Genomic DNA, 25,779 nt, shown 5'->3' on the forward strand with positions numbered 1-25,779 from the left:
TGTGACAGTTGTACACGAATCATCTTGCATCTTTTTTTCTCATCTTGGGTAGTTACTCTCCTATGGGCTTGATAAAGAAAGCTTGAACACAGCTTTTAATAATAATTTTAATAAACAGCCCGCTGTGGACAAAAGCAGGATGTCTTTTCTCATACTTCATGTGTAATCTCATCTGTAAAGCTATGTTGCATTGTTAAGAGGCAGCGCCCCTGCATGTTAGATGCCCTTTGTTTGTAATCAATCAGCCCAAATGTTACAGAAGCAAAGCAGGGTTCATTACACATCCGGCTCAGAGAAACAACACCTCTCCACACATCCATCAGCCTCACACACCGTGGGCCCCTGCAGTGTAACACTAGCTGGTTGGGAATGGAGGGTGCACTCACACACCTAAATGCAAACACTCTCACACATATACAAATATACATAGATGCACATGTCTACACACTCGCGCAATTGTCTGTGACCTATGATGTTATATGCAAAGTCACACAAATAATTCCTACAGCTCAGAAGGAGGTGGCATTTAAGAGCTAGAAGAATATTTTATGCAGGTGCAGTAAAAAAAAGCTTGAAGGCAATCTTTGAAGGGTCACCTTTGAGATTATGAAAAATGAAAGGCTAAATCATGTCTGTAATAGTTCTGTGTGTCTGTCAATGTTGGAGAGTAAGAGGGGCAAACTTTGAAGACACTACCTGTATCTAGTCATGTGGGTTACAAAAAAAGTAAATGAAAACTAAGATAACTGTTTATGTGACTGCGTGTAAACCAGTGACTGAGCACTCCAGCTGTCAGAGGCGCAGAGGGGAAGAGAGAGCTATGCATATGTGTGCGCCATTGAGCGCTGCAGAGAACAACAACAAACGTTTCCTCCACTTTGAAGTGGAACCTATCACCTTCCCACCCTCCGCCCCCCTCTCCACTGTCCATCAGCAAGCCATAAATCCAGGCTCTCATCTGCCGATGTGCCTCTGAAGTTCAGGAATGCCCGCATGGGATTTGAGGCCCGGTGAGTTATGGGAACACCTGGGAGGGGTTGAAAGGGGGATGGGGGGTGGAGGCAGGCATGGAGAGAGAAGGAGGCCATATTCAGGCATCCTTATACCTATGAAGGGCAACATGTTGACAGCCAACAAGGCTGATGGATTAGTTCTGGTGGTCAACTATCTTAGGTGTGAGTAATATGCCTTGGAATCATGAAAGAAGCATGGATTACAAGCCTGTTGACGGCGTTCACGTACCCACACACACACACACACCCCCACACACCTATTGTTTTTACGAGACGGGAACATGAGCGTCTAATACCGGCTTGTGTGCCCAGCGGCAACTTCAGATAGAAAGAAATTGCAGAGAATTCGGGGATGGCAGAGAGAGGGCTGTTTTTGAAAAGGCTGAGGGTTATAAAAACAGAACATGGCTGGGGTCGTGGCCTGGCCTGACTCTGTTGTTCCTGCACAGCAAGCTTGCATTCTTTAAGCCTGCACTCTCAAAGTCACCCATCTGCCTGTCCCTGTCCTAGCATGGCCACTACACTGCCCCCCCATTTGTCTGTCAGTGAGAGCAGAGGTTTGTTTGAATCTGTGTACTGGGTGTGAGTCCTTTCAGTCTCCTGCTACATGTTGTGCGCATACATGTATGAGCGCATTGAAACCATTGTTTTCGTTGTTGAGTAATCTTTCAAGTATATATTTTCTTGAGTTATCATTAATCAGCTACTCATTAGCTTAGTATGTGTGTGCGTGTGTGTTTGTTTTATGAGTCTAGGATGAAACCATGAAGACATAACTGTATTGCTCCCTGTTATTTCTCCCACGACAGGCAAAGTAGGAGGAACATAAAATTCAACACACAAATGAATAAATCACTTTGTTGCACTCTCTTTGCCCTTGCTGGAGATGTGTTTTCTGTCTTAGAGAATCTCACAGCCAATCTCTATGCCTTTCCATTACCTGATGGGAGGCAATAAATTTTCCATTAAAATTGACTCATATACAGTAGCTGATCTCAGTGTTGTATTTCAAATCTCAAGTGTCCAATAAATCCTGTCTTTTCTCTTTTAAAGGATAAATGATATGGAATAAATGAGGTGGTTCAAAAATCGAAGGAGGGGGGGATTAAACGAGACAAAATGAGAGAAAATACTAGAAATCCTCCTTATGGTAGACAGTGCTATATTACGAGGGAGTGTGAAACCCTAAAAAGATTTAGTTTCTCTTTCAGTGGCATTGATTTTGTGGAATGTCTTTGTAACTAGCCCGGATGATTTGCCCCCTCCCGCAATCAATCAATGCTCGCAGGATCTCACAATGGCAATATTTGCACAGGCCAAATAGATGTGAAGAAAGAGTGGATTGGAATTAAGGGAAAAGGGTGAGAGAGAGAAAAAACAGAGGAGAGGAGACCTTATAAAACTCAGGCAAGGACAGGAGCCACATCACTAAATCAAAGCCTTTTTGTTTTGTTGAATTCAACCTTGCTGATTCACAAAACGATATGGCTCTCTGAATTTCCTGTAACCCCGCCTTGTCTGTCAAGTGCTCTTTTTTTTTTTTTTATTGAGAGGATTTTGAAACCTCCCGCATTCAGCATTTCAGTTCTGTTGCCAAAGGATGTGTGTTATACAAAGTATAAGGTTAAAACACAAAGGCTTGCTGCTTGAATAGCCTCTCAACATGGAAGGAAGTGAACCAATACACCCTGTATTTTTCTCTTTGGGTATCATGAAGCGCTAGACACTAAGCCTCACCCTGCAGTCGTGTCAGAGTACAGTATAATTGCTGTGGCTGCTGGCGTGGGAGGCCTGGATGTCTCAGACTTGTTATTTGAGATGAGTCAGGTTACAGGTGTGAAAGGAAAGGAATGTCTTTAAAATGTATATAATAACACATAATTAAGAATCTCCTATAAAAGGCAGCGAAGACACAGCATGTCTGCATTTTTTATTACACTTTTTTATTGTTTTTGTCCACTTTTTCTTCCCAGTTTAGTCATTTCACGATTCCCATGTCCTCTTTCATCTCATCCACACCCTTTTGTTGACCTGTGGTGGATGAAAGATAACAGCCATGATGGCACCTCATTCATTTCTCATGAAAGTTGCTCACTAGGTACATACCGTACACCGTATTGGCATCCATCTTTGCTAACTGGCAGTCTTCTTTGTTACCTTTGTTGTTGTGCATTGCTACACTTTTTTTTTCCCCATTAGGGCGAAGCCTGGCTTGTGCACTGTGTTGCCATTGTGCATGCCATTATCTTGGGTCCATTCATAAAAATATTTCTTCATGGTGCTACTACTGTCTAAAAACTCAATAGGTTAACTAAAGTTTCTTTAGTCACAGACAGTATTTCAACTCTGAGCCTCTGTTTCAAACATTTTAAACTCTAAAATCCTCTCACACAACCTTGAGTGAATTTTCTCACACCTTGGTAACCACGCTCATCGTCTTTGACAGGAAGCTGAGAATAAGTCGTGGCAAAGCCTGGTGAAAATCAAGATAAGACTGCATTTTTTGAGAACATCAACTCCAAACACACAGAAAGGATAATAATGTCTGTGAGAGATGAGATTACCGGCCTTGCATGCTGCCAAGATTTGTACCCAAGTCTACATTTATAAAACCCTGAAGCCGAACAGCCACGAAATCACATAAGCTTCATTAGGTTATATATATATATATAATTGTGTCACAGTTTTTATACATTGCCCCATTTTTCTATATCCTATACTAGGGAGTACCATCTCACCTTCACTAAGGCATGTCCAATCTTGTTCAAATGACAGTGATAATGCAGAGTCAGCCATAAACCCCTCTAATGTTTGTCTCTAGTGAGCTCTTCCCTCTTTTCCCCTCTAAAAAGAGAGGCCAGCGCCTGGACTCAACCCAAAACGACTGCCTACCTCTTATACCTGTCTTCATCGCTGCACGCCTGAGCGCCCTCCTCTTCTATCTCTGCTCCTGTCGACTTATCTTCTTAACTGATTGACTGTCGTGGCATTTTCTCACAGTTAGCTTTAATCATTTCATTGTAACAGTGTGCCATTATGGAACGAGGCAAGCTGGAGCATTTGTGTGGTACAACAGCCTACTATGGTGGCACAAAGCGCAATTTACATAGAAATGACCAAATTACTGAGCACTGCCGCAGCCATTGGGTGCTATAATTCAAAACGACTACTGCGAGTAACCTCGTGCTAGTCTCCGACAGGGGGACAGCCTCCAGCCAACACTAACATTCAGAAAGCAAGTGGTCAGCCAACAGGAAGGAATGTGCTGTTTCAGCAGGTTGTAGGTATTTTGTCATCAAGTATCACACGTCCTCTTGCCCTTCTGTGTATCGATTCTCTCTGCACTTTAGGCATGGCGAGGACAAAGCTCTTATGACACAGTCAGAGCACACTGAGAAAAACAAAAACTCATGAAAATGTTCATGCAGTTGAGTGTGAGTAAGGTTTAATAAATGCTAATTTAGAATCTAAATGATAAAATGTGTCAGGTGTAGAAATTATAGTCTGAAATGTGGTGCAGCATTTGCATGCACCTTTTCAGAAAAAAAAAAAAGTCATCCTCTCATCCTTGTTAGGCAGACATAACCATATGTCCAGCCAGCTAATTTGAACCAATCGACTCTTTGTCTGGCATTAGGGGCTGGTTCGTAATCTCCCCTCACGACATTTGCATAGAAATATCTTGATTACGGCCACAGTCTCAGCAAGGTGCAGGTGGCCATGAGAAAGAACGCATTCAACAGCAAAATGATAGATTATCTCCCCATCACTGCGATCAGTCATTCTTTCCAGCAAAAGACTGAGAAAAAAACCCCCCAGTAATTTACACAAGCATACTAATTCACATTTACATAGAGATGAACCCAAATGCAAATGAGTGAAACGGCATGTACTTGAAACAGGTCCCCTGGCTGTACTGAGGAATCAACAGGCATCACCCAGAGGAAAATCAAAATCCATCAAGCATGTCAATCAAATGCTGTGCAACATATCAGTTAAAGTAAGGAAGGGAAAAGCAAGGCAAAACAGTTGAACACAACAAGGTCCTTACAAGGCACCTAATGTCATGCCTGGGTAATCCTAGATTAAATAAACAAAATAGAATTTCCAGACGTGCTACGATGGCGGAATAAAGCACATGCTGAATTTAGCCCTTTAATAACTTTTCATTTGGCACTTCTGACTCACAGGTAGGGTACGGTTTTCCATCTAAATGTGCTATTGGTGTAGATGGCAATCATTAAACAGGAAATGCAGTCATAGCACCCCAGCATCGACAGTTAAAAAATATATATTTACATTCTAAAATATGTCAGTAGACCTGTTCTCTTAATGCTGCAAAAAGCAAGTGTTTTACATGAAATCAAATGAGGCTTATGACTTTCTGCAGGCTATGGTCTGACATTTTGGAGACAGAGCTTGAGGGACGAAGCATAACAAATAGGATGGAATTAAGTGGTGAAATTAATCAGGATTTATTTTTATGTATGCTCTGACTGGCATGAAGCAAATCGTATTAAGGCAAAATAGAGGGAATCCAAACTGAGGTTAAGCATTTCTTGTTTCAAAAACAGTTTAATGGATTATATGCAGATCTCTATGTTTATTTGTATACATATGTAGGCTATATTATTGCTCCATATCTAATAATATCATGAAATGATATAATGAGGAATATAAAAACACCATATGTCTGTGTTACCCAATATAATGTTGTCAACAGGAACTATTTCAAAGATCTGACTCACTGGCTGTCATGAGAATGTGAAAATAAACTAGGACAATGAGAGTAGTAGACCTTTGTGATGGACAAGGAAAAGGAGGATGTAATCTCGTCTGTAATCTGCAAGCATGGCAGCCCTGAGAGAGTGGACAACAGCTGGACAGATGTATGAATCTGTTCCATTGTGTATGATTTGCTGCAACAGAGACCTGTTAAAAAAAAATACCCACTCAAGGATGCAAGTTTATTGGATGAAGACATTTGGAGACGCTTGTCTCTTGTTGAAGACACATTGCCCCAACACACAACCCATTGCCTCACTTTGTTTTTTTTTTTTTTCATTTTTATTCACTCTCATTTATCAAGAACTTGTGTGCTATCACAGCTGACTTTAAAAGTAAATCCATTTGGCAGAGATTAACGGAGCTGGGAGTCCCTTGTGACGCTTCCAGGTGCATAGACTTGTTAAACTCGCAGCATGTGATGAAAACCACAAATCCAAAACTCACACCTTCGGATACTCTCCAAGTGAAAATCTGGCCGTTTTTAACATCAACTTTATTGGTAAAGAAAGAGAAAAAGACAGGACTTCTTCAGATCGGACTTAGACGAATTTGGACATACACATGCTTAGATGAAAACAAAGGAGGTCACTTCACTTAACACATTTTTTTCCTCTCCTTATTAGTTGAGGTATTTGCAGCCCCATTCTCGCCTGAATCTGTTACTCATTACCTTCTACTTTGTCTAGAGAGAGAATGCCCAGAGGCCCTGACCTTATGCTTACAACCCTAGTTTGGACAAAGCCAGGCTTTCTGCCAGCTCTGCAGGCCCACCACAGCCTGGATGTCCAGCTATTACCCCTGCCAAAGCCCCTCCAGTTGTTGCCCCGGCCCCCCCCGGTTTACCCTTCATGGCCCATATCCACTCAGTTGTGACTAAGTGACTCTCCCCCTAGTATGTGCCATGTTTCATAATGAAATCATTCAGTCATGCGCAGGAAGTTCCCTGCACTGTGTAGCCATGAAAGAATGCCAGCTATGTCCGTCCACTGGCACATGGCAGGCCCGCTGGGAAAGGGACAGTCTAAGTCAGTCAGTCACCTGGTGTCTGGCAAAACACCCAAAACACCAGGTGTAATTAAGCATCTGTTCAGTGTTTTTACAGTGTCTCTAAAATTTTGTAAGCTTTGTAACTTTTAAATGATGATGATATTTTGATATTTTCTTTGAGTTAATTATTTTAGTGTTAGCGATAGTTAAACATTCTGGGGAAAATGCTTATTTGCTTTCTTGATGAGAGTTAGATGAGAAGATTGATACCTCTCTCATGTCTATCTGGTCAATACATGACTGTCGGTAATCTGCTAGCTTAGCTTCGCATTCAAACTGGAAACAGAGGGAAACAACTATACTGGCTCAGTCGGAGCGCAACAAAATCCACCTACAAGCACCTCTAAATCTCAGTAATTAACACGTGATTACTAATTTTTATGTATGAAAATAATGAGTGTAATAACAACAAGTAGCTTTACAGGGTTTTGTGTGCTGAACTATTTCTTGTCTTGTTGTGGCCCGTAAGGTTGCCAGACAACCAGCAGAGACTTTGGGAAGTTACCCTGGCCAAGAAATGGTCTGGCTCATGAACCACAGTGTGCCGTATTTATACTTTTTTGTGCGTATTGAACAAACAAGATAGAATGTGTTAATTATTGAGCTTTAGAGGTGCTGGTGGGCAGATTTAGTTTCCTTTGGACAGGGCCAGCGAGCTGTTTCCAAACTTTGAGCAAAGCTAAGCTAACCGACTCTTGTCTGTAGCCTTGTATCGATCAGACAAACATGAAAGGGACATTGATCTCATCTAACTCTCAGCGAGAAAGATCCAGTAATACGTATTTCCCACAATGTCATACTATTCCTTTAAGGTGTTTTAGCAATATGAACAACTTTCTTTTAATCTCACCTACTGATAATTCTCACTTCACTGTAGTTTTTAAAAGTTGTGAATTAGAAACCCAGCCAACTTTGACAACGGTTTATGTACACAGCTGGGACTCCTTACACTTGCCTGCCTGAGAAGTGTCTGTGTGCATTTGTGTGTCCATGGAGATGATCCTCCCTCAGCTCCTCTGGAATGTTTGCAATGTGCACAAAGAATAAGAAGATCAGCTCGAGTACCTGGGGTCTCTGCTGGGGCCTGCCTTGGGCCCCTGGCTGTATGACTGTCTGAGCCCACTGACACAAGCACATCTGGAAGGAACCATAGAACACTGGGATGTATGAGGGCATGACTAACTGCTATATACTGTGTAATAACCAACTGCACTGGTGCCACAAGCTAGGACAAGTTGCATTCATTAGGACCATATAACAAAGTAATGTGCATGAAAATTTGGTTGCCTCTGGGTGGAAGGAAAAGTGGGGGTGCGGGGGCTTGAAGGAATTTGTATGGTGATCTGAAATAAGCCAGGCCGGAGGAGTGAGGGAGGAACATATGCAAACAGTTGAAAAGGGTGATTCAACAACCTCTTTGATATCCACCATTAGTGTGATTACACCTGGCATGGTACCGGGTTAAAAATGGCTTTCTTGTTCAAAGGAATCCACAAAAAAAAACCTCATTAGGAAAATGAAACTTTCATTTTCCATTTAGCTAACAAATGAAGTTGACAGTGATGTTAACAGTGAAGACAGATGCGCGGCAGGAAGGGCAAGATGTGGGTGAAATACAGAGGGAGGGAGATCGTGCGTGGCAGGAAAGCAGGAAGGGTTGTGAGTCTGGTTTAGACATGCAGACCTCAGTTTAGCATTGTGTTTAATCCCTGGTGTCTGCGGCCTGTCGTAAATCTCTTTGCAGTGTTTGGCATTAACAGACATGCTTAGAGCACCCTGCCCCGCTGCAAGCAGTGCAGTCTTTGCAACCCCTCCAGGAACACATAGGTTCACATACTAACCTTACTCCCAGCAACCAGCACATTAACATGACCCGCTTTTCCCTATACAACAGTCAGTCAGTGCACATATTGATCCCCAAGTCCCCCTATTACAGCTGCAGCAGGCAGTTAGTCTGGAAAAAGCCTCCAGTTACACCTGCTTAAACCTCTGCTGCTCCTCTGCGACTATGGCGACCTAGCAGTGAGAAGCACAAATCACTGACACATGTGCTGCAATCCATTAAAAAAAAAGTGTGAGTACAAATCGAGCCACTATTTGAAGAAGATGAACTCATCCTCTCATCCCACTCCATGGAGCTGGACAAACAGTAGTAGTGTGCCCTGGAGTTGGCCATATATAAAAAAAAAAAAGTTATAAAAGAAACCAGATGAGGTGCAGGAAAGTGAAACGCTGGAAAGAATTAAGCCTCGAAAAGTTTGATCATTGACTTTCTTTCTGATGTGCCCATAAGTCCTATAGTGGAACTAATAAGGAAAGGATGCTTCCAACAAGGTCAAACTAAAGACAGATGTGAAGTGAAACGGTAAAAGGCACAACAGTACCACGAACCATCAGGCAACCTGTACTTTTTCTTTTATACCTTTCACAATTACAAATTCAACTTCCTAAAAAATTGTAAACAGGGCTCTATTCTGAGAGCACAGCTCTCATTAATTGCAGGTTTGGCCTCTCAGCGGAACAGGCACCCACTAAGGGAGTTTTCTTACTTTTCATCTGAACAGATTGAGCCAATAAACCATCCAGCCTTGGCTGTAGATTGACTGTTTATATTACTAGTGTAACAAATATTCTGCAATCTGTCTTTTGAGTCTGAAAAGGAGAGAGTTTTGACATAGTCAGGGAACAGTAAAACCCTTTGAGAGGATGTCAAATGATGTCAGTTGTCTCCTTCAGTTCATCATTCTGGGTGAGATTATAGAGGGGATTAGAGATTCCTGTTGTATCGTGCCTGTGGCTGACAGAATGGCTCCTGGGGAACAGTGTGCCAGAACAAGATATTGCTACAGCACAATGAGAGCACTGTAATGGGCAAGTACAGAGGCTTGAAGAATCCCAGCTTTCCACACAAAGTAGGTAAATATTTGATACGCTCTAATAAGGCAGTTAAGTACAAACGGTATATAACACAGTCTGACAACAGTTAAATTAAATTACAGTGTATTTATCAAAAAAAGGACAAGAGATTTTGGAATGTTACAATGCACATTAAATTAGTTGGAGCATCAAATATCCAAAACAGGATGGAAGACAATATTTACAACGCACTTACGACATATACAACATGACACACCTGTGGCTTTAAGGCTGAATATGCAATCCAAACACAATTACAAGAGTGCAGGTGCTGCTATGACAATGTACTGTGCAAACGATTTTCTATAAAAGCCAGATGAAAACAGAAATACAGTATTCAAGAGTCAACTCATGTTAAGGCTTAGGAGTTTATCATTAGGATTACTGAACACAAGGCAAGAATCCAGACACACACATGAAGGGCTGCATTATGATACCCTAGTCACAAATGTAGCCTACTCTTTACATTGACTCATATTTAGTTGAGCATCAGTGGATTGAAGTAAGACAGGGTAAACTGGTCTTAATCATTCCTCTCTGTGAGGCATACAGTGAAAATCTGTGCAGGGAGCTTATAAACGTGTCAAATTTACTTGTTCATAAAGTAGGCAACACATTCTATCCACAAGAGGTAGTTCAGCTGGATATTCGAGACAGTTTTGTGTTATGCGCTTCAGTTTAGCACAGGTGTGCCAATCGCGTTTGCAGAGCGCATTATACTGTGCAGACAACAAATCCATCATCTGTGAGTTGCTGAATGTTCACAGCTGGCTGTACTTGCCTTTGCAATGCAAAATGTGTTTGTATAATCTGTCTATCCTGTCCTGGAGAACACCAGCGTGCTCGTCTGAGAGAAATCCTAATTCCAGAGACAAAGGCTCGCTGTCTCTGTAGAGCTCCAGCAGCCTTTTCCTGGAGTCTCTGCGCCTGTGCAGCTCAGCCACGCGCTGCGTGGTCCTTTTTCTGAACACACACACGGAGCTTAGCACCGTATTGTGATATTTCTCCCACATGTTTAAGACCCGAAACCCGTGCACGAGTCCGGCCTCGTTGTCAATGAATACAAGGTCACCGCGGGGTGTTTTCAGGAGGTTGTTGGTGTCCCTCTCCATTACGCGCGAGTCCCACTGCAGGCTGAACAGATTGCTGACGAGTCTGTCGAAGTTTGCAGTCAGGTAGTCGAATATTATCAGGTCGGTCCACTGCATCAGCTCCAGCAGCTCCGCCGTCGTAGTGGTCCATAGCTCCTCGAGCACAGGGTGCAGCCCGCTCCTCTCCTGTCTGAGAGGCGCAGGTGTGACCACCCCGGTCAGGTTGGAGACCCATTCAGTGAGAGAAACCACGGCTCGGTCGCTCCACTGTAAATCACCTATCCGCGTCCTCACAGCCTCCCATTGTTCACTGTCGCTATTTAGCTGGGACAGTATTAGAGGAGGCAGGTTTGTGATGCCTAGCAAACTGGCAAGGTAGTATGTCAGAGTTTCTCCTTGCACCTGATCCGCGTTTATCCCGTAACGCACACACGCTTTGGTCCCATCTGCAAAAGTGGCGAGCTGATTGGATATCCTGCCGCATCCAGGCTCCAGCTTCACTATCCGGTATGTCCTGGCTCTCTCTCGCCAACCCCGAGCATATTCCTCCGTGAAGCTCACGGGGAGGAGATCTTCCAGCCATTCACTCCAAAATATCCCATCCTCCACCGGGGAGCCTAACTTGACCGGGCCCTCCCGCCGCGCTGACCTCTTGTTATCCCCATTCAGATGGTAATCTCGACTTCCTGCAGAGCCAGTTTGATCGGTGAGGTTGTGAGCCTCAAGCCTACCCCCCAAGTGCGGTCTTTGTGCCGCTGGGACAGCGAGCAATGCCCGGAAAGTTTTGGCGGAGAGATCCGCGGGGAGACCTTGGTGAAAAGACCCTCCGCCCGGTAATGAGAACCTCCGTTTCTGCCGCTCCAAACGGCTCTCTAGTGCGCTCCACACGTAGAAAACACTTGCAAGGGCGCACAGGAAAAGCAGAGCGAACAAGTTTGCAGTAACAGCCCTCATGGTAAAGACAACCGTTCCCTCTGGAGACCCACAGAGCTCCAGCAGATTTAAAGAAGATACAGAAAGAAAAAAATCTCTTCAATCCACGGTTGAGCTAGAGCGGCTCTGAGCTGTGCGCCCCGTGTCCCGTACACCCCCGAAGCCCCGCGGCTCACAGGCGGACTGTCTGAGATCACAGGATGAGGAGAGTCTCCGAAACAGTGTGAATCTCATCTCCCGTCCCGTTCAGATGTCTTGTCATATCCCTCCTCTGCGGGAAACAGAAAGAGCATTTCGTATCACCCACAGCAGATATCCTCTACTGAGCGTTCTCCATTGCAGCCCACTGGCGTCGTAGGGGCTTTCTGTCCGTGTACACCGCTCCGCTTCTCATCCTCCTGTCTCTCTCCACCGCTCGCTGGGTGAGTTTGATTTGTGGTAGTGTTGGTTCGCAGAGAGACACTAGGCGGTGAGACACGTGACTCCAGTCCCGAGACGGTGGGCGGATCGTGGGAAGGAGGGTTCAGAGAGGAAAGGAACAAGTGCACCGCTCCTTGTTGTATGTGTGAGCCTAATGTGAGAGGATTGTGTGGTATTGGCAAAGACAGCCATTATGATAATTGATACCTTGGGCAGAAATACTTTGGAAATAATGGCACCATTAAAAAAAAAAAACATTAAATTTCGTGCCTGTGTACCAAGCGGAATATCCGTGTCAATAGGACAGACAGCGATGTGAGTGGAGGTTGAGACTGCCTGAACTCAATTTGTCCACATTAGTTGCAATTCTCCCACTCTTTTTTTTTTTTTTTTTTTTTGTGAGCTTGGACTCACTGCCCTTTTTACACTTTTAATTTTAGGACACTATAGCATGACCCAAAGCACATGGACAAGACAACAATTTAGAGGGATGTTCCTGGCTAAGTCAGTCACCTGACAGCTATTCAACTGGTCATGTGTTTCACTGCTTCAGTCTAGTCAGAAGGCCAAAAGCTCCTAAAACAAGCAATAAGCGGAGATAGCTGCATTAAGGCTTGGCATAGGATGTCCGTGAGTTAATGGCTTTAGCCAGTCACTGAATAGAAAGGAATGCAGCTAATTATGAGAGCATGATCACTTTATTTTGGTTTATTTGAATTTATCCAATACACTTTGGTCTTACAGATTTGATATACAACTCTGGTGTGGGTGTAAAGACACTTAAATTAAACACTGCAGTTCTTTTGAGATCTGCTATGGTGGAGTACAGAGCCAAAATTAAAATATATGACTGTCCTAAACACTGCACTGTGACACTTTCAGACTTTGTAATGATCTGGCTGTTCCTTCCATACCAAAAAATAGTTCTTTTTAAGCCCGAAAGAATATTTTGAGGCATTTCAAATAATCTACAATGTAATATCTACAAAGTGCATTTGTATACAGAAATGACAATCATTTGAGTTTATTTTAAAAAGTTGGATGTATTATAATTCATCTTTATGTAATCTACGCCCACAAATACATGTATAAAGCCATTTCCCTCACTTTCTTGTATACATTGTACCTATAATTTATTATAAAGTAGCCTAAACATGAAAAAAAAAAAAAATCTTAACACAAAGTCCTCTTACTCTCTTTTAATGGAGTTTCCAACCATAGTGTTTTCTTGGTCATCAAACACTTGATACAAATGCCTTGTTTCAGTATTTAATAGTCCATGCTCCAGTTTTGTATTCATAAAGAGTTACAACAGTTATTTCAATTTCTGCTGCTAAGTATTTGATCATTTTCCTACCAACACCAGGGGCATAATAAAGTCAACTCCTGCTTGTCTCATCCTCATCTAAGGCTTTTGTTTAACCAAATGTAACATGCATGCACACAAACTCCTTTATAGACATCTCCCTCATTAAATTATTCCTCATTAGCCTCCCCTCACACTCTTTACCATTCGCCTCATGCTTTCACACTCTGTATCTTGAACCCTAGTTTCCTAATCAAATTAACTGGGTCATTTTTATAGCAGCATACTAGCATGCTAAATTGCCTGAGTTGAAAAGACAGCCACAGACAAGAATACTCAATTACACCCAGTAAACTAGAGGTCCACTGACGTATGCTTTAAACGCCTGGCGCTTTGAAACTCTTATCTCCATGCTTGTATCAATGTTATTTTATAGCCTGAAGAGAGAACAACACAAAACCCTTCCACACGCGTTTATCTCATAGCATGCAGAAGTAGACAAGAGATAACTCCTCGTAGGTAAGATGATTCTGATGTGGTCATATTGCTCGTGTAGCCTTCACTCTTGCTTTGCCAAGTTGGATCTTTTATTGTTTTGTTTTTTTTGCCATCAGCAGGATAATTTGTTCAATTCCCAGCTTTTGTTTGATTCTGCAATGCAGATTGACAGCGGTGGCTGTGCAGAGGGAATGAAAAATCCCCGGGTTGTGCGCGAGTAGAGAAACATTTACAAGTCCTCGCAAGAATCTCATGAAATGGTTTGTGTAGTGGTGCATGGTTGAGCATGTTTTTCTAACATGGTAGACAAAAGATTGGGTCCTTGTGGAGGTTGAGTTTTTCCGTCTGCTGTTTAAAACAAATTAGCCTAACTTACGCAGTGTGTCTGTCTCCCAGACATGCATACAGTTAGGCTTCCTAAATACATACAAATACACATGGATATAGAAAAGTTTTTTTGTATTTTTTTCTTTTGAGTATTTTTGAGCATTTTAAATTTGAATCCACATGTACTGTACATCAGCTTCTCCAGTCTTGTTATAAAAATCCGGCTTCACCTTCACTTTCCTTTTAAAGCTGAGTAACAGCAAGACTTGAGGCTCGCAGGGTCTAGACATGGGAAATGAAGAAGGCTTAAGTGCATTGCTGGAATTCTCTCTGATGTGTGTTGCTTTTTAGGAGTGTGGAGTAACTGTACCGACCCAGCTCTGCAGCAGCATGGCTGGTGGTGTCCCTTTCCCTGAGCGCAAGTGTGGGCATGTTCACATATCAAACCTATCTGTTTCTTGCCATGTGTTATCTGCAGGTCAGACAACCTCTGAGTGCCCCCCACCCCCAACTCCCCCACCAACACCACCACCGCCCCTCCCCTTGCTGCTGCATTCCTCCCCCCTGCTTTCCTCGTAAATCCCACAGCAGTCCCGGGAGGGCTGTAACACAGGGAAAGCTTTTCTCCACCAGTCATGGCTGTCCGTGGTCAAGCGCTGCAGTGACACAAGAGAGCCCAGACCGTCTGTCATTCTGTCCGCAACGACACAGTAAACCCATCACCGGCCGTCTGACCACGCCGCAGCTGTGATACAATCTCGGGTTCTCTGTGTGGTGCCTGTCTGCCTGTGCAGACGGACAGAGGGATGCAGAGGAGGCATTAAAGGATGTGGACAGGGGCGGAGAAAGCGCAGTGGGCTTCTGTCACATCCCTTGTAGTCTAAGGTTAATTCACGCTGAGCAATAACTCATAGGTCCCTTGACACTTTGCAGCACTCTGTTTCCTGGACTGAATAATGAATGTGCAGGGCTTCCATTAGCGTTGAAAGCTACGATTATTTCACAGGGCCTGACAATTACTCATGCTCAGGGACTCAGGGACAGGGCGGAGGAGATCCAATGGGATGAATTCATCGTCTCCAGCTTTATGTGTGTGATAAAGTTATCTGTGTGTGAATGCGTGTTCTTTGGACATGTGTGTGCCTGTTTGTGTTTATTCTAAAAAAGGAGTGAGTGGAGCAGATTACAAGAAGGAGGTATGGCTGTTTAATTTAGTATTCTAGTGGTGAGGATGTATGCACACTAAACTGTCAATACCTGCTTTGAATCCAGGAACTGAGATCTTGCCATCTGCTCGAGAAACCTAACATGTGCTTCTCTCTGCACAGAACACTAGAATTTGGCTGCGGTAAACTTGCAGTTGCAGATTTACCACTACAATAAATACTCCAGAGACAGATAAGACATTTCTGTTAACTACTGGTGACAGAGACACGATCTTGTCAGCACTTATCTCAGAGCTAATGCTTTGGGATAGTGCATAAATTGCATAAAACGGACTTTATAGTCAGCACACTACTTTCTTGGCTTCTATTAGCAGGCAGGTGCTGCTGGTGTTGAATGTGAGAGGTTACACAGTTTAATTCTCACCCATAGTATTTCCAGGATGATGCAGTTCTTTTTTTTTTTAAACAAAGCCACAGCAGTCTCCTGGCTGGCTTTATCTAGATAGAAACCAAGAGGTAGCAAGAAGAAACAAGCAGCCGATACAGAATCAAAACGAAGCTGTTGCTACAACAAGAGATCCGCTGCACTGCTGGGACCTGAACATGGCACAGAGCCACCAAACTGCTCCCTTTTTTCCACCATTCACTGTGGTTTCATTAGCACTGCATTTGCCAGTTTCCTGATACGCAGCCTGAAGGTTTTTTTTTTTTTTTGTAGCACTGACTGGTCGGTTGCTATTTGCTAATGAATGGGTAATTGTTAATGAGTGCTGTATTACTCTCTCAGCCATGGAGAAAAAGGCAGAAGGGTTGGCTTGTACTGTACCCCTCATCTCCATCTGGTTTCCATGCAGCAGCAGTTAAATAAGAGGTACTGAACCAGCAGAGGAGTGGGGCCATTGAAATTCAGTGCTACACAAGGGAGACCCTCTTACACGAGCGAAATCGGGAGGGGAGGAAGGAGATGTACTGTCGAGCCACTCGATTAAAGAATCAGTGTCCAATCTCCTGGATTACACCCCCTGACCTGCCACACCAAATCCCCTATTAAATAAGTCAAGAATTGAATTCTTTTTACTTTCCCTTCCGTTAACTGGCTTATTGACTCAAGTGTGCTCAGTGCTTTGTGGCGAGGCTCTCCTTTAAATTGGCTAAAGGGGGAGCTTAAGAACATCTGATCATTATTAGGAAAGTCATGACATTCAAAGCCTTAGTGTACTTTTTTTTTTTTTTTCAGATGAAATGCACCGTGTGATATGGAGTTGCTCCAGCTCTTGTGGGTGTCACACGGTCAGTTAAGATTAGAGATGGTGTTTGAATGTCCTCCTAATGTTTCAGCAAAAACATTTAGCAGCTTCAAGTTTAACGGGCAAACAGCGTGAAGTGCTTTGCTCTCATCATATCACGTTGGTATGAATCTTCTGAGGAGTGCTGTGGTTTACATGCATCTTCTTTCTCAACCCCACCCCTGCCCTCTCCAGATTTGAAACCAGTTTCAGCAACCGCTAATGAAAAACATTTAGCCTTTTCAGCATATGGTCCTGGCTCACATGGGGAGAGGAGGGAATTCAGTCACATTCTTTTGAACAGATGTATGGGGATGTGTACATCAACATGATTTAGTTCAGCATCTCCAGATAATTCTTTCTCCCTTCCTTCTGCACCATGCTCAGATAGAGTACAGTGTTGTTAACTACTAAGCTAAATTAACTTGGGGGCAGTTTGCTCTGTAGCTCATAAAGCTAGTGGTAAGAATAAAAATAGGAGGAAAAACAGTCTGTGGCTAAATTTATAGTCTAAATTCAGATTAACAGCGCTGTGCATATTAATATCTACTTCCCAACTGCGACATGTTGAAAACACATGCTAGCTGACGAGAAGCTATAGCCACAGTGTACTTCATTGTGCTTTTTATTTGGTTCTGACGCTTCAAAGCCTTAAATGCTGCTTGGATGTAAGCTGGACATTAGTTGAAAAAAGAAGTGCAATGTGCCAGAGGAGAGCAGCTCACAGTGTGACAGCTCAGGCAGCTGTAATTACCAGTTGTTACGGATCCGTTGGTACTGAAATAGCCTATAATAGGTGGCCGTACATAGTACATTGTTTACATTTAAACAGTTGATTGCACTTTAAATGACATCTCAATCGAAAAAAAAAAAAAAAACCCAAAACATATTGCACCTGGAAGCATCTGAAAACGTTTCTGTAATTTCAACCCTAAGACTTCTTCCTCCCAGTTTCGCCCCCTTTTTACGGCTCCTCAGCTGCAGTAATAATGGTGTTGGAGGGTTAAGGGAGGGAAAAGGCCAGAAACTTGGACACATGAGCGACCCCTTGGCATCTTGACCTTTTTCTACCCGTGAGGCCGGGTGTGTTGACAGGACCCTGGTGGGGGAAGGGTAAACAAACCAGCCACATGGAAAAGGCTTCTTGGCAACCACTGCAAGTAAAACAAAAAATACAAGAAACCTTATTCACCTTACACAGAACTCACTCAGTGTCTCGCTCCAAATTAGCATGCAATAAAGACTGTCAGAGTTAGCTGGATCTTATAAAAATAACTTAGTGCAACTCGATTAGAAGAATTGTCTGGTTTTATAAAAGTCGTTGTGTTCTTGATATCGTGTGTCTAAATTAGGAATAATCCCTTTACTCTTTATCTTTTAATCTTTGTTCATTTCTTTGGACTGTGCTGCATAAATAACAACATCCTATTTGTCTTTCTGAGTCTAAAATCAGTACCACTGGCTTAACATATAAGATCCCATCATTTAAAATCCCAGAGTGGAGGCTCTGGAGGCTATGGCCATTTGATATTGGCTTTATTTCACTGGAAGCCAGCTATGGAGCGAAAGCCTGATCATTTATGGCTGTGGCCTTGTGGAACGAACCTTTTCCACAGGCCCTGATGTTGAGTGAATTTTACTTTCCTATGCTTCACTGGTGCCTGGAATCTCTAATGTGGCAGATAGACACTCACCACTGATAGATTTGCGTCCCTTGGGACAGGTTTGTATCACTGTTGGCTGTCAGAGCATACATTATGCCGTTTAAGCAAGAATGATCACTGCTATTAACAACAAAGCAGGCCCAGTTGAATAATTTAAGTAGTGGGTAGTGGAGGTGGCTCGTTGCTGATAAAAGAAGGGAGTTGAGAATTGATCAAACAACCAGCCCTCACCCAGCTGTGGGAATATAAATAATAAAATGAGACCACAGTGATTAGTTATGGTGCCCTGTTTCGGTCCAGAGCCTACTACTTACATTCCTCTCCCACTGAGATTCTCACTGTGGACATCTCGATTCCACTTTGCTCCTTGCAATGGCAAATCAATATGTTCCATAACAGATGGAAATGGGAATGATAGGAAGCGATTCATGTCAAATCCTGGAACGTGATATGCTCCAGGTACAAGATTTTTTTTTCTTCTTTTCACCTTGATCTGTACGGGTTTTTCTTCTTCCTCCCCATCAGGCCTTCAAAGGCTTCTTTAGATGCATCTCATGTCTCCTTCGAAAGGCATTTCATGGATTTTTGGGCTCTGACTCCCTCTAGAGGGAGTAAGGTTTTACAGCAGAGGGTAAAAAACAACATGCTTCTTCCCGTAAACACTCCCACTCACTTCAAATATAGACTCTTGAATTCCTAGCTTACACCAGTTTTCAGCGATGAAATGAAAGGACACAAAATGTTTTCTGTGTTCTTTAAATCATATTAGTTTGGGTGTTTATGTCCAGTCTTGGCTTCTTGTTCCAAATGATGGCAATCTGTGCTCACTTCTGAATTATTCAACTACCTCTGTGTGAATGTTCAACATTGTTTTTGTATGAATTTTAAAGAAGTGTTCTCTGATCTTTCCACAGAGGTGGAAGTTCACCCACATGCACCTCTGTGATTCAGTTTGTAGGATTAAGACAGCAGTCATTCGTGTTGTCTGACGTATGCTTTTTATCATCATGTTCAGATAGTCTCTGTGTCAAATCTGCCCATTTGCTGTCACAAGAACATTGGCCCAACAGATGGGAGGGTGACAGTATACATTTACATATTCATGTGAAGGCGAATGTCTCCACAGTCACACCACAGCCGATGCAACATACATACTGTGGCGTGCTCTGTCTTGAGCTGCTTAGATGTCAGTATGAGCAATGCATGATGAAACAGATCTGTAAGGGTGCATTTATTAGAGACCGAAACACATCTTCAGCTATCAGGAGGATTTATCAGTTACTTGAGACCACGGTGCTATTTCTGGCAAATGTCTTTAAGTATCTTGGTTTTGATCCCAGATAAGATTAGTATTTTTTTTTTTAAGTTTATGGTTACGTTACTTGAGGATTGATTCAAGATAAGTGATACCCCATTTGACATTCTGCTAATTTAGTCCAAGTTTTTCGACATCAGCTTTTACGCTGAAAGGTTTGGAATGAGAGCCATGAATCTGTGAAGATCAAAAAAAATGTATTTATTTTTTTCCAAATTAACTTTGACTGAGTAGTGAAATGCCAACAAAAATTACAAGCACAGAGCCAATAATGTTGATAGAGGGAGTGGGTTTTAATTTTTCAGAAATGGTTGACAGTTTAAAATTGCTTCTACCGTCTAGTTAGTTTAATTTTCTGGTGTTTGGTCTTTTGCTCCTTCTTTCTCAGAGTCTGCCTCAGTATATCATCCTGTATATCACAAAGGATTCTGTGTGTTACATCTAAATAAGGTGATGTTGAATCTAATTAATATGGCAGAAACAATTTCTTAAATGTTTACTGATTCACTCTAAATCCACTGACAGAAATCAAACATAGTGCTTTGCAAAATGCATTTACATATAATGTCTCCTCTGAGGGAAGGGAAGAAATCTGAGAATCTCTGATGTTAAAACTTACTCAATATTTGTTCTTTAATATCTAAAATGACAAACGTTTGTTAAGTTGGGTAGAACGTACACATGCTTTCCCTCTGCACCACAAACAAATTCTCCCAATACAAGCAAGAAGTTTTGGGTGCTTTAAACCTCCTCTGACATATGCTGTGTGGTTTGCTATGCGGTCAAACCCTCTTCCCACATTAGCAAATATTTATGCTTTTCCATGCTTCGCCACAAGAGGCTGCTGTGCACATATAATCTCTCCTTTGTAGAACTTTGGCTGAAAGAACACATAAAGCTGTTTTATGCAGACTGCTTTTTATGCTGTTTTAGCTCAGATGTTTTTACAGTCTAAGCAAAGATAAAGGCAAAGACATGGTGCTATAAAGAAAGAGTGACAGGAAGAGGGAAGAAAAACGAACAACAAATGACAACAAAAACTTTTTTTTTTTGGCTTTTTTAGGTTATTTTACAAAGCTTATTAATGTTTAGTGTTTGTTGACGGTTTGTTGTCAAAAAAGTGATAATTCTGCTTTATTACTGGGGTTGTAATGGGTCGTATGGTGTTGTGTTGGAGTGTATTACATTGAGGGGGGTGTTTATAATAATTTGTTCAACCCATTGGCATACACAAGGGAAGAAGAATATTAGAAACACAAATGTCATTGTGTTTTAGTCATGTTAATTTGTTAGTTCCTTAAACACACCACTTTTCTTCCAAAGTACTTTACATACTGCTGCAAAACAAAAATAAAATGCATTCTCTCGAAAAGACACAGTCACAGTCATAGTCAAAGAGTCAAAAGCCAGTCATCCAGTCAGTTATCGATGGACTTACAGTGTAATAGAGTTAGGAAGGTACATAGTTTGATAGTTTTGCTCAGCTCTTTTTGTGTGTGAATTAATGTGATATTCCAAGCATGATCACATGGACCCAGCTTATGCACATAGACTTACACCTGTATATTTGAGTTTCTCATAATCATGGTTATAGTGGAAATATTTTATTTCTTTTTTTATTTCCACTTTGATTTTGTAAGGAATAGCAGGGTTCTGAAGCCAAAGCACGTTATTGTTTATATAGTACACATAATCTCAATATTGGACTTGTTTTTCATTTTACTGTACCATATCCTATTTAACTGTGCTGAGGCATGCTACATGGTCAACATTAATATTAATATTTGGCATGGCAGAAAAGAATACCACCCTAGATCCAATGCTATTGTGATGGCTACGGAGAAACAAACCCTGCCATAAAACTAAATCCAAAATTAATGTTACTATAAATACACAGAGCGGATCAAATATCGACAAGACGGCGCTCCACATCCACATCCACGCCCTACATCCTGGCATCCAGCACAATGAGCATGATCTCTCTCCTGTTTGTTTTCCCACTTTAAGCCTCATTAAGTGAAAACTGTGAATGCCTCCTGTCAAGTGTTCCATTCCTACAAATGCCACTTATGTCACCGAGAACATGTTGAGATCACTGGCTCCTGTCTGGAGACCTATAACCAATAGAAACGAATAACAAAACACAGAGACATCAAAGAGGAGAAACTGCTCTCCAGCAGCAAAGTTGGAGAGGAGTGGGAGAGAACTGGAGCATGGAGGTGATGTGCTGTAAAAAGTTGGGTTTCCTGTTAATGGGCTTTGGTTGGCTGTTTTCTGCTTTAAAGTAGCTTAGTGGTTCCAGTTTTGGTCTCTCGCACTGACCTCATTCAGTGCACTTTTTTCTTTCTCCCACCTCCTCTATATCTCTCTGACCAAAGTATTTCCACCACAATGGCACAGCCCTCTGGTGCTCCACTGTACAGTGACAGGAAGGGGATAACAAAAAAAAAAAGATGTCCAAAACAGAAACCTAGTTGCCATGGTACACCAAAACAAACTCTCCATGTGAGACAGTTGTCTGGTGCATTACCCGCAAAGCTATTCTTTAGTGGCAATGACACTACAAGGGTCACTTGATGTTAAACACAAATGAAGGGAAGGAAATGCAGTTGTCCAGCAAACAAAAGCAGAGGCAGGTCTGACGGACTCTGTGTCTCATGTCAGGAACCTCATGACTCTCTGTTGGAACCAAGAGAGGATGGAAAGTCTCCTCCTTCCTCCTGCATACCACACTTTCCCTCTGTGTCTTCTTCCATGTCCTTCTGAAGTTTCCATTATAAGAGTGACATTTTTTTTTTCTCCCAGTGTGGTTCTGGCTTCTAAGCAGGGAGCTTTGTCAGCAATCGCTCAGAGAGCTTCCAGTGCTACTGTGACCAGCTCCAGTTGTTCTTCCCCCATCAACAATTTAATTTTCAGTGTTTGGTAGGCATGCTCATAAGATCCTGTTTTAGACCTCACAGCTGGAGTCTACAGTCTTCCCATAAACTTGTATGGGCTGGACAAGATTTATGATCTTGAGAGCTGTGAGGATGATGGCATGAGACTATTCTGAGACAAATCCCACTCACAGTATTGAAAGAGAAGGTGACCTTGTTCAAACATAATCAGTCTCCAATTTATTTTCAAGGAGAGTGTGACTTGGACAATATTTAAAATAAGTAGCCCAGTTCTCTGGGTTCAAGCTTTTAAATCTTCATTAAACAATTAAAAACCAAAGTAATATGTGTAATATTGTTTTCTAAAGTTTGCACACACTCGCTGATTTTACATTTGGCTCTGCTTGGATTTGCATGGAAAGCTGAGGTCTGTGGATATTTCACATATGCTGTCATTTGGATGAAGTTGTTTCCTTATTAAAATAAGTCCTTTCCTATTAAAACTTTTTTTTTTTCTTGTAAGGATCAGCCATGGTCTGATTCAGAGAAAAAAAAAACCCCTCACATTTCACTTCTAAGTTCCCAATTACAGATTTTCAGACGGTTTACATTATACTCAAACTGTGACTACAGTGGAGACAGACTGGACTGCATAGGATGTTCTTCAGAGGCACATATGGAAGAGTTCATGCTGCATATTGGATATTATATGGGTGTGGAGCTTACCAGGTCACAAATGCACGTACATAAGCTCAGATATGCACACCGTATCTCTAGCATCCTATCTATAGACGCCCTTGAGGGTGCTATAATAATCTTTACTTTAATGTGGTTCCCTGCAGTTGCAGTCTCCAGCAGATGGACCTTTTGCTGTGGGATTAACAGGGTGTAATAGGATGTGAAATCCAAGTCTTTGTCATTTCCAGACAAGGCAGTCATAGCTGCATAGTCTCATTGGGTGGGGACTCAGGAGGACAGATTTAGAGTTTCATACAAAGTAATGTGTAAATGTATTTGACCTGACTTACTGAATAGATTTAGGTAAATCAAAGCAAGACAGAGACAATTTAGAATGTGACTTAAAAGCAAAGAGTGGGTACATGTGAGTCCAAACTTTGTTAGATGTCTCTGACTAAATTATTTGAGTGTAATATGCATTTCATGCACTGAGAATGCTTTGAAGTATCTGGAATTGAACTGGCAGCAGCAAAAATATGAAAGGCACTGTATCTCATTTAATTTAGCCTCACATGCCTACGGGCATATATGATTTCTGGAGTATGAGCTTCATATGTTAACAGGGTCAGTAAGGTCAGACATATATCCTAAAGCAAATGTGTACTGTATATCTTCTTCTGTAATATTTCCACTAATTTGGCCTCCTCTCTTTCATGTTATGTCACACAATATAATGTCATTATCACAAAGTCTATTTCACCTCTGTTTTCTTTCCTCCTGTTCTTTAACTACGTGTGTAACAGAGGAAAATGACTGGTGAGGCAGAGGGACAGACATGACTCTGCTCCTCCTTAGGGACAGATAATTATGCATAAACACAGCGGCTGTGCAGAGAGAGTAGTTAACCTTAAAAGAGTTCATAAAAACAAGTTGTCTTTATGAGTGGAGTGCTCTCTTTAGAGTGCAGCGCATAAATGAGAGCATATTTGGCGTCCAGTTTGACACTGTCCTGCACTATTAACTTACTAAACTGCACATCGTCATGGCACTCTGCTCCTGGCAGCAGTTGTCACCGGCTCTGCTAAAAAGCTGCTGCAGGCATCTGTCTTACCTGTGAAGCAGACGTCCCAGTTTCCATCCACCGCGTCTAATGGAGACGGCAGGTTGTGCCTTGATATAGTGAGAACATTAACTGTTGGAAAAAAAAAAGGCTCTCATGTTTACTCACTGTCCACTGCGTTACCATAGAAATGGAATGAATGCGATGCCATGATTAGATTCTGCCGTATTGAAAACACATGGCTCCATAGTGAGACACCTTCATTTTGTCTGGGTCTGTGAGCAGCCTGGGATCTCGAAGACAACACAAACAAGTCAAGGCTATTAGTAATGCACTGATCAGACAACAATTTTGGAATTGTACTTACTTTTACAAATAGCCTCCGAAATACCTTCTGTAACTAATGTGTAGCCAACGGTGGATTTCTCCCTGCTTGTCATTAAGTGTAATGGCTCCTAGGTAATTTGTTTTGCCCCTGCTGCACCACTTCCTTCATGTACTTGGTAATGAGATTTTACTGTGCTCTGTGGGCAGGGGGCCCATTCTTCTTGACCAACCACAGTCACTGTGGTGCCAAATGAGAATCTTCTATAATGCAGCCAAGGATGAACATGATCTGTGGGTCATGAGAAAATGTTTGCCTTCAGGAGAATGTGTCTACTACAGTAACAGGATGGATGGATGTATCAGCAGGCCTCTGTTTGTTTGGCAAAGTGACCAAACTGAGAGTCTCCTATAGTCAAATGGGCAAAACAGAGACTAGTGACAACACGCCAGCATTATTTTTTTTATGATGGATTTAACATATGACAGCCATTGTCAGACTAACTAGGATACTATGAACTACAACGAACGTCAGAGATGAACAATTTTTCCACCATCTTATCTGCTGTAAAATTATCATTGTCCTAACTTCTGGTTCCCATCAATGACAGAATCCCTCTGGACACATGCTGCAGAGGTCAGGCAGCTTGGGGTCAAAGTTGTATTTAGTTGAACTTAGCCACTCTCTTCATCAGAAATAATGGCCTTGCTCTGTACAATGTCGAACTTGAGCTTTCGGTGTGAAAGCCCTGGAAGTATTTCTTTATCTTTTGGGAAAATCCCCCTACTTCTGAAGCTGCACAAATCATTAAAAACGCTCAGAATGATCTAAAAAAAAAAAGTATTGTCACTAATCTGAAAAAGTTGATGTTTTGGACGTACATGGTATTCCCATACTTCCTGAAAGTTGCATTCACCACCAAACTTTAAAATTTTGGAGAAAATCCCACAAATATGCCAAATAAATATACAGTGTAATAATATGCATAGTCACATAAAACATAAAAAGTGACACACATCTTAGACTACTTTGTTAGCTGACTAATTAGGAACACACAAGATGTCTGTAAA

At 42.1% G+C, this 25,779-nt stretch overlaps 2 protein-coding genes across 2 annotated transcripts in view; one reads left to right on the forward strand and one right to left on the reverse strand.

Annotated features, from left to right (window-relative positions):
- pamr1 (peptidase domain containing associated with muscle regeneration 1) overlaps nucleotides 1-25,779 on the forward strand; it is a 53,838-nt gene that overhangs the window by 3,681 nt on the left and 24,378 nt on the right. The gene's annotated exons all lie outside the window — the stretch shown is intronic.
- fjx1 (four-jointed box kinase 1) lies at nucleotides 9,658-12,202 on the reverse strand. The gene has a single exon (XM_041038391.1). The coding sequence runs from the start codon at nucleotides 11,807-11,809 to the stop codon at nucleotides 10,526-10,528; it is 1,284 nt and encodes a 427-aa protein (XP_040894325.1). The 5' UTR covers nucleotides 11,810-12,202; the 3' UTR covers nucleotides 9,658-10,525.

The sequence above is a fragment of the Toxotes jaculatrix genome, chromosome 5 (assembly GCF_017976425.1).
Source record: "Toxotes jaculatrix isolate fToxJac2 chromosome 5, fToxJac2.pri, whole genome shotgun sequence".
Taxonomy (NCBI): domain Eukaryota; kingdom Metazoa; phylum Chordata; class Actinopteri; family Toxotidae; genus Toxotes; species Toxotes jaculatrix.

Bases quoted from the DNA above. Each gene is read 5' to 3' on its own strand.
- fjx1 (XM_041038391.1), bottom strand. From the start codon at position 11,809: ATGAGGGCTGTTACTGCAAACTTGTTCGCTCTGCTTTTCCTGTGCGCC.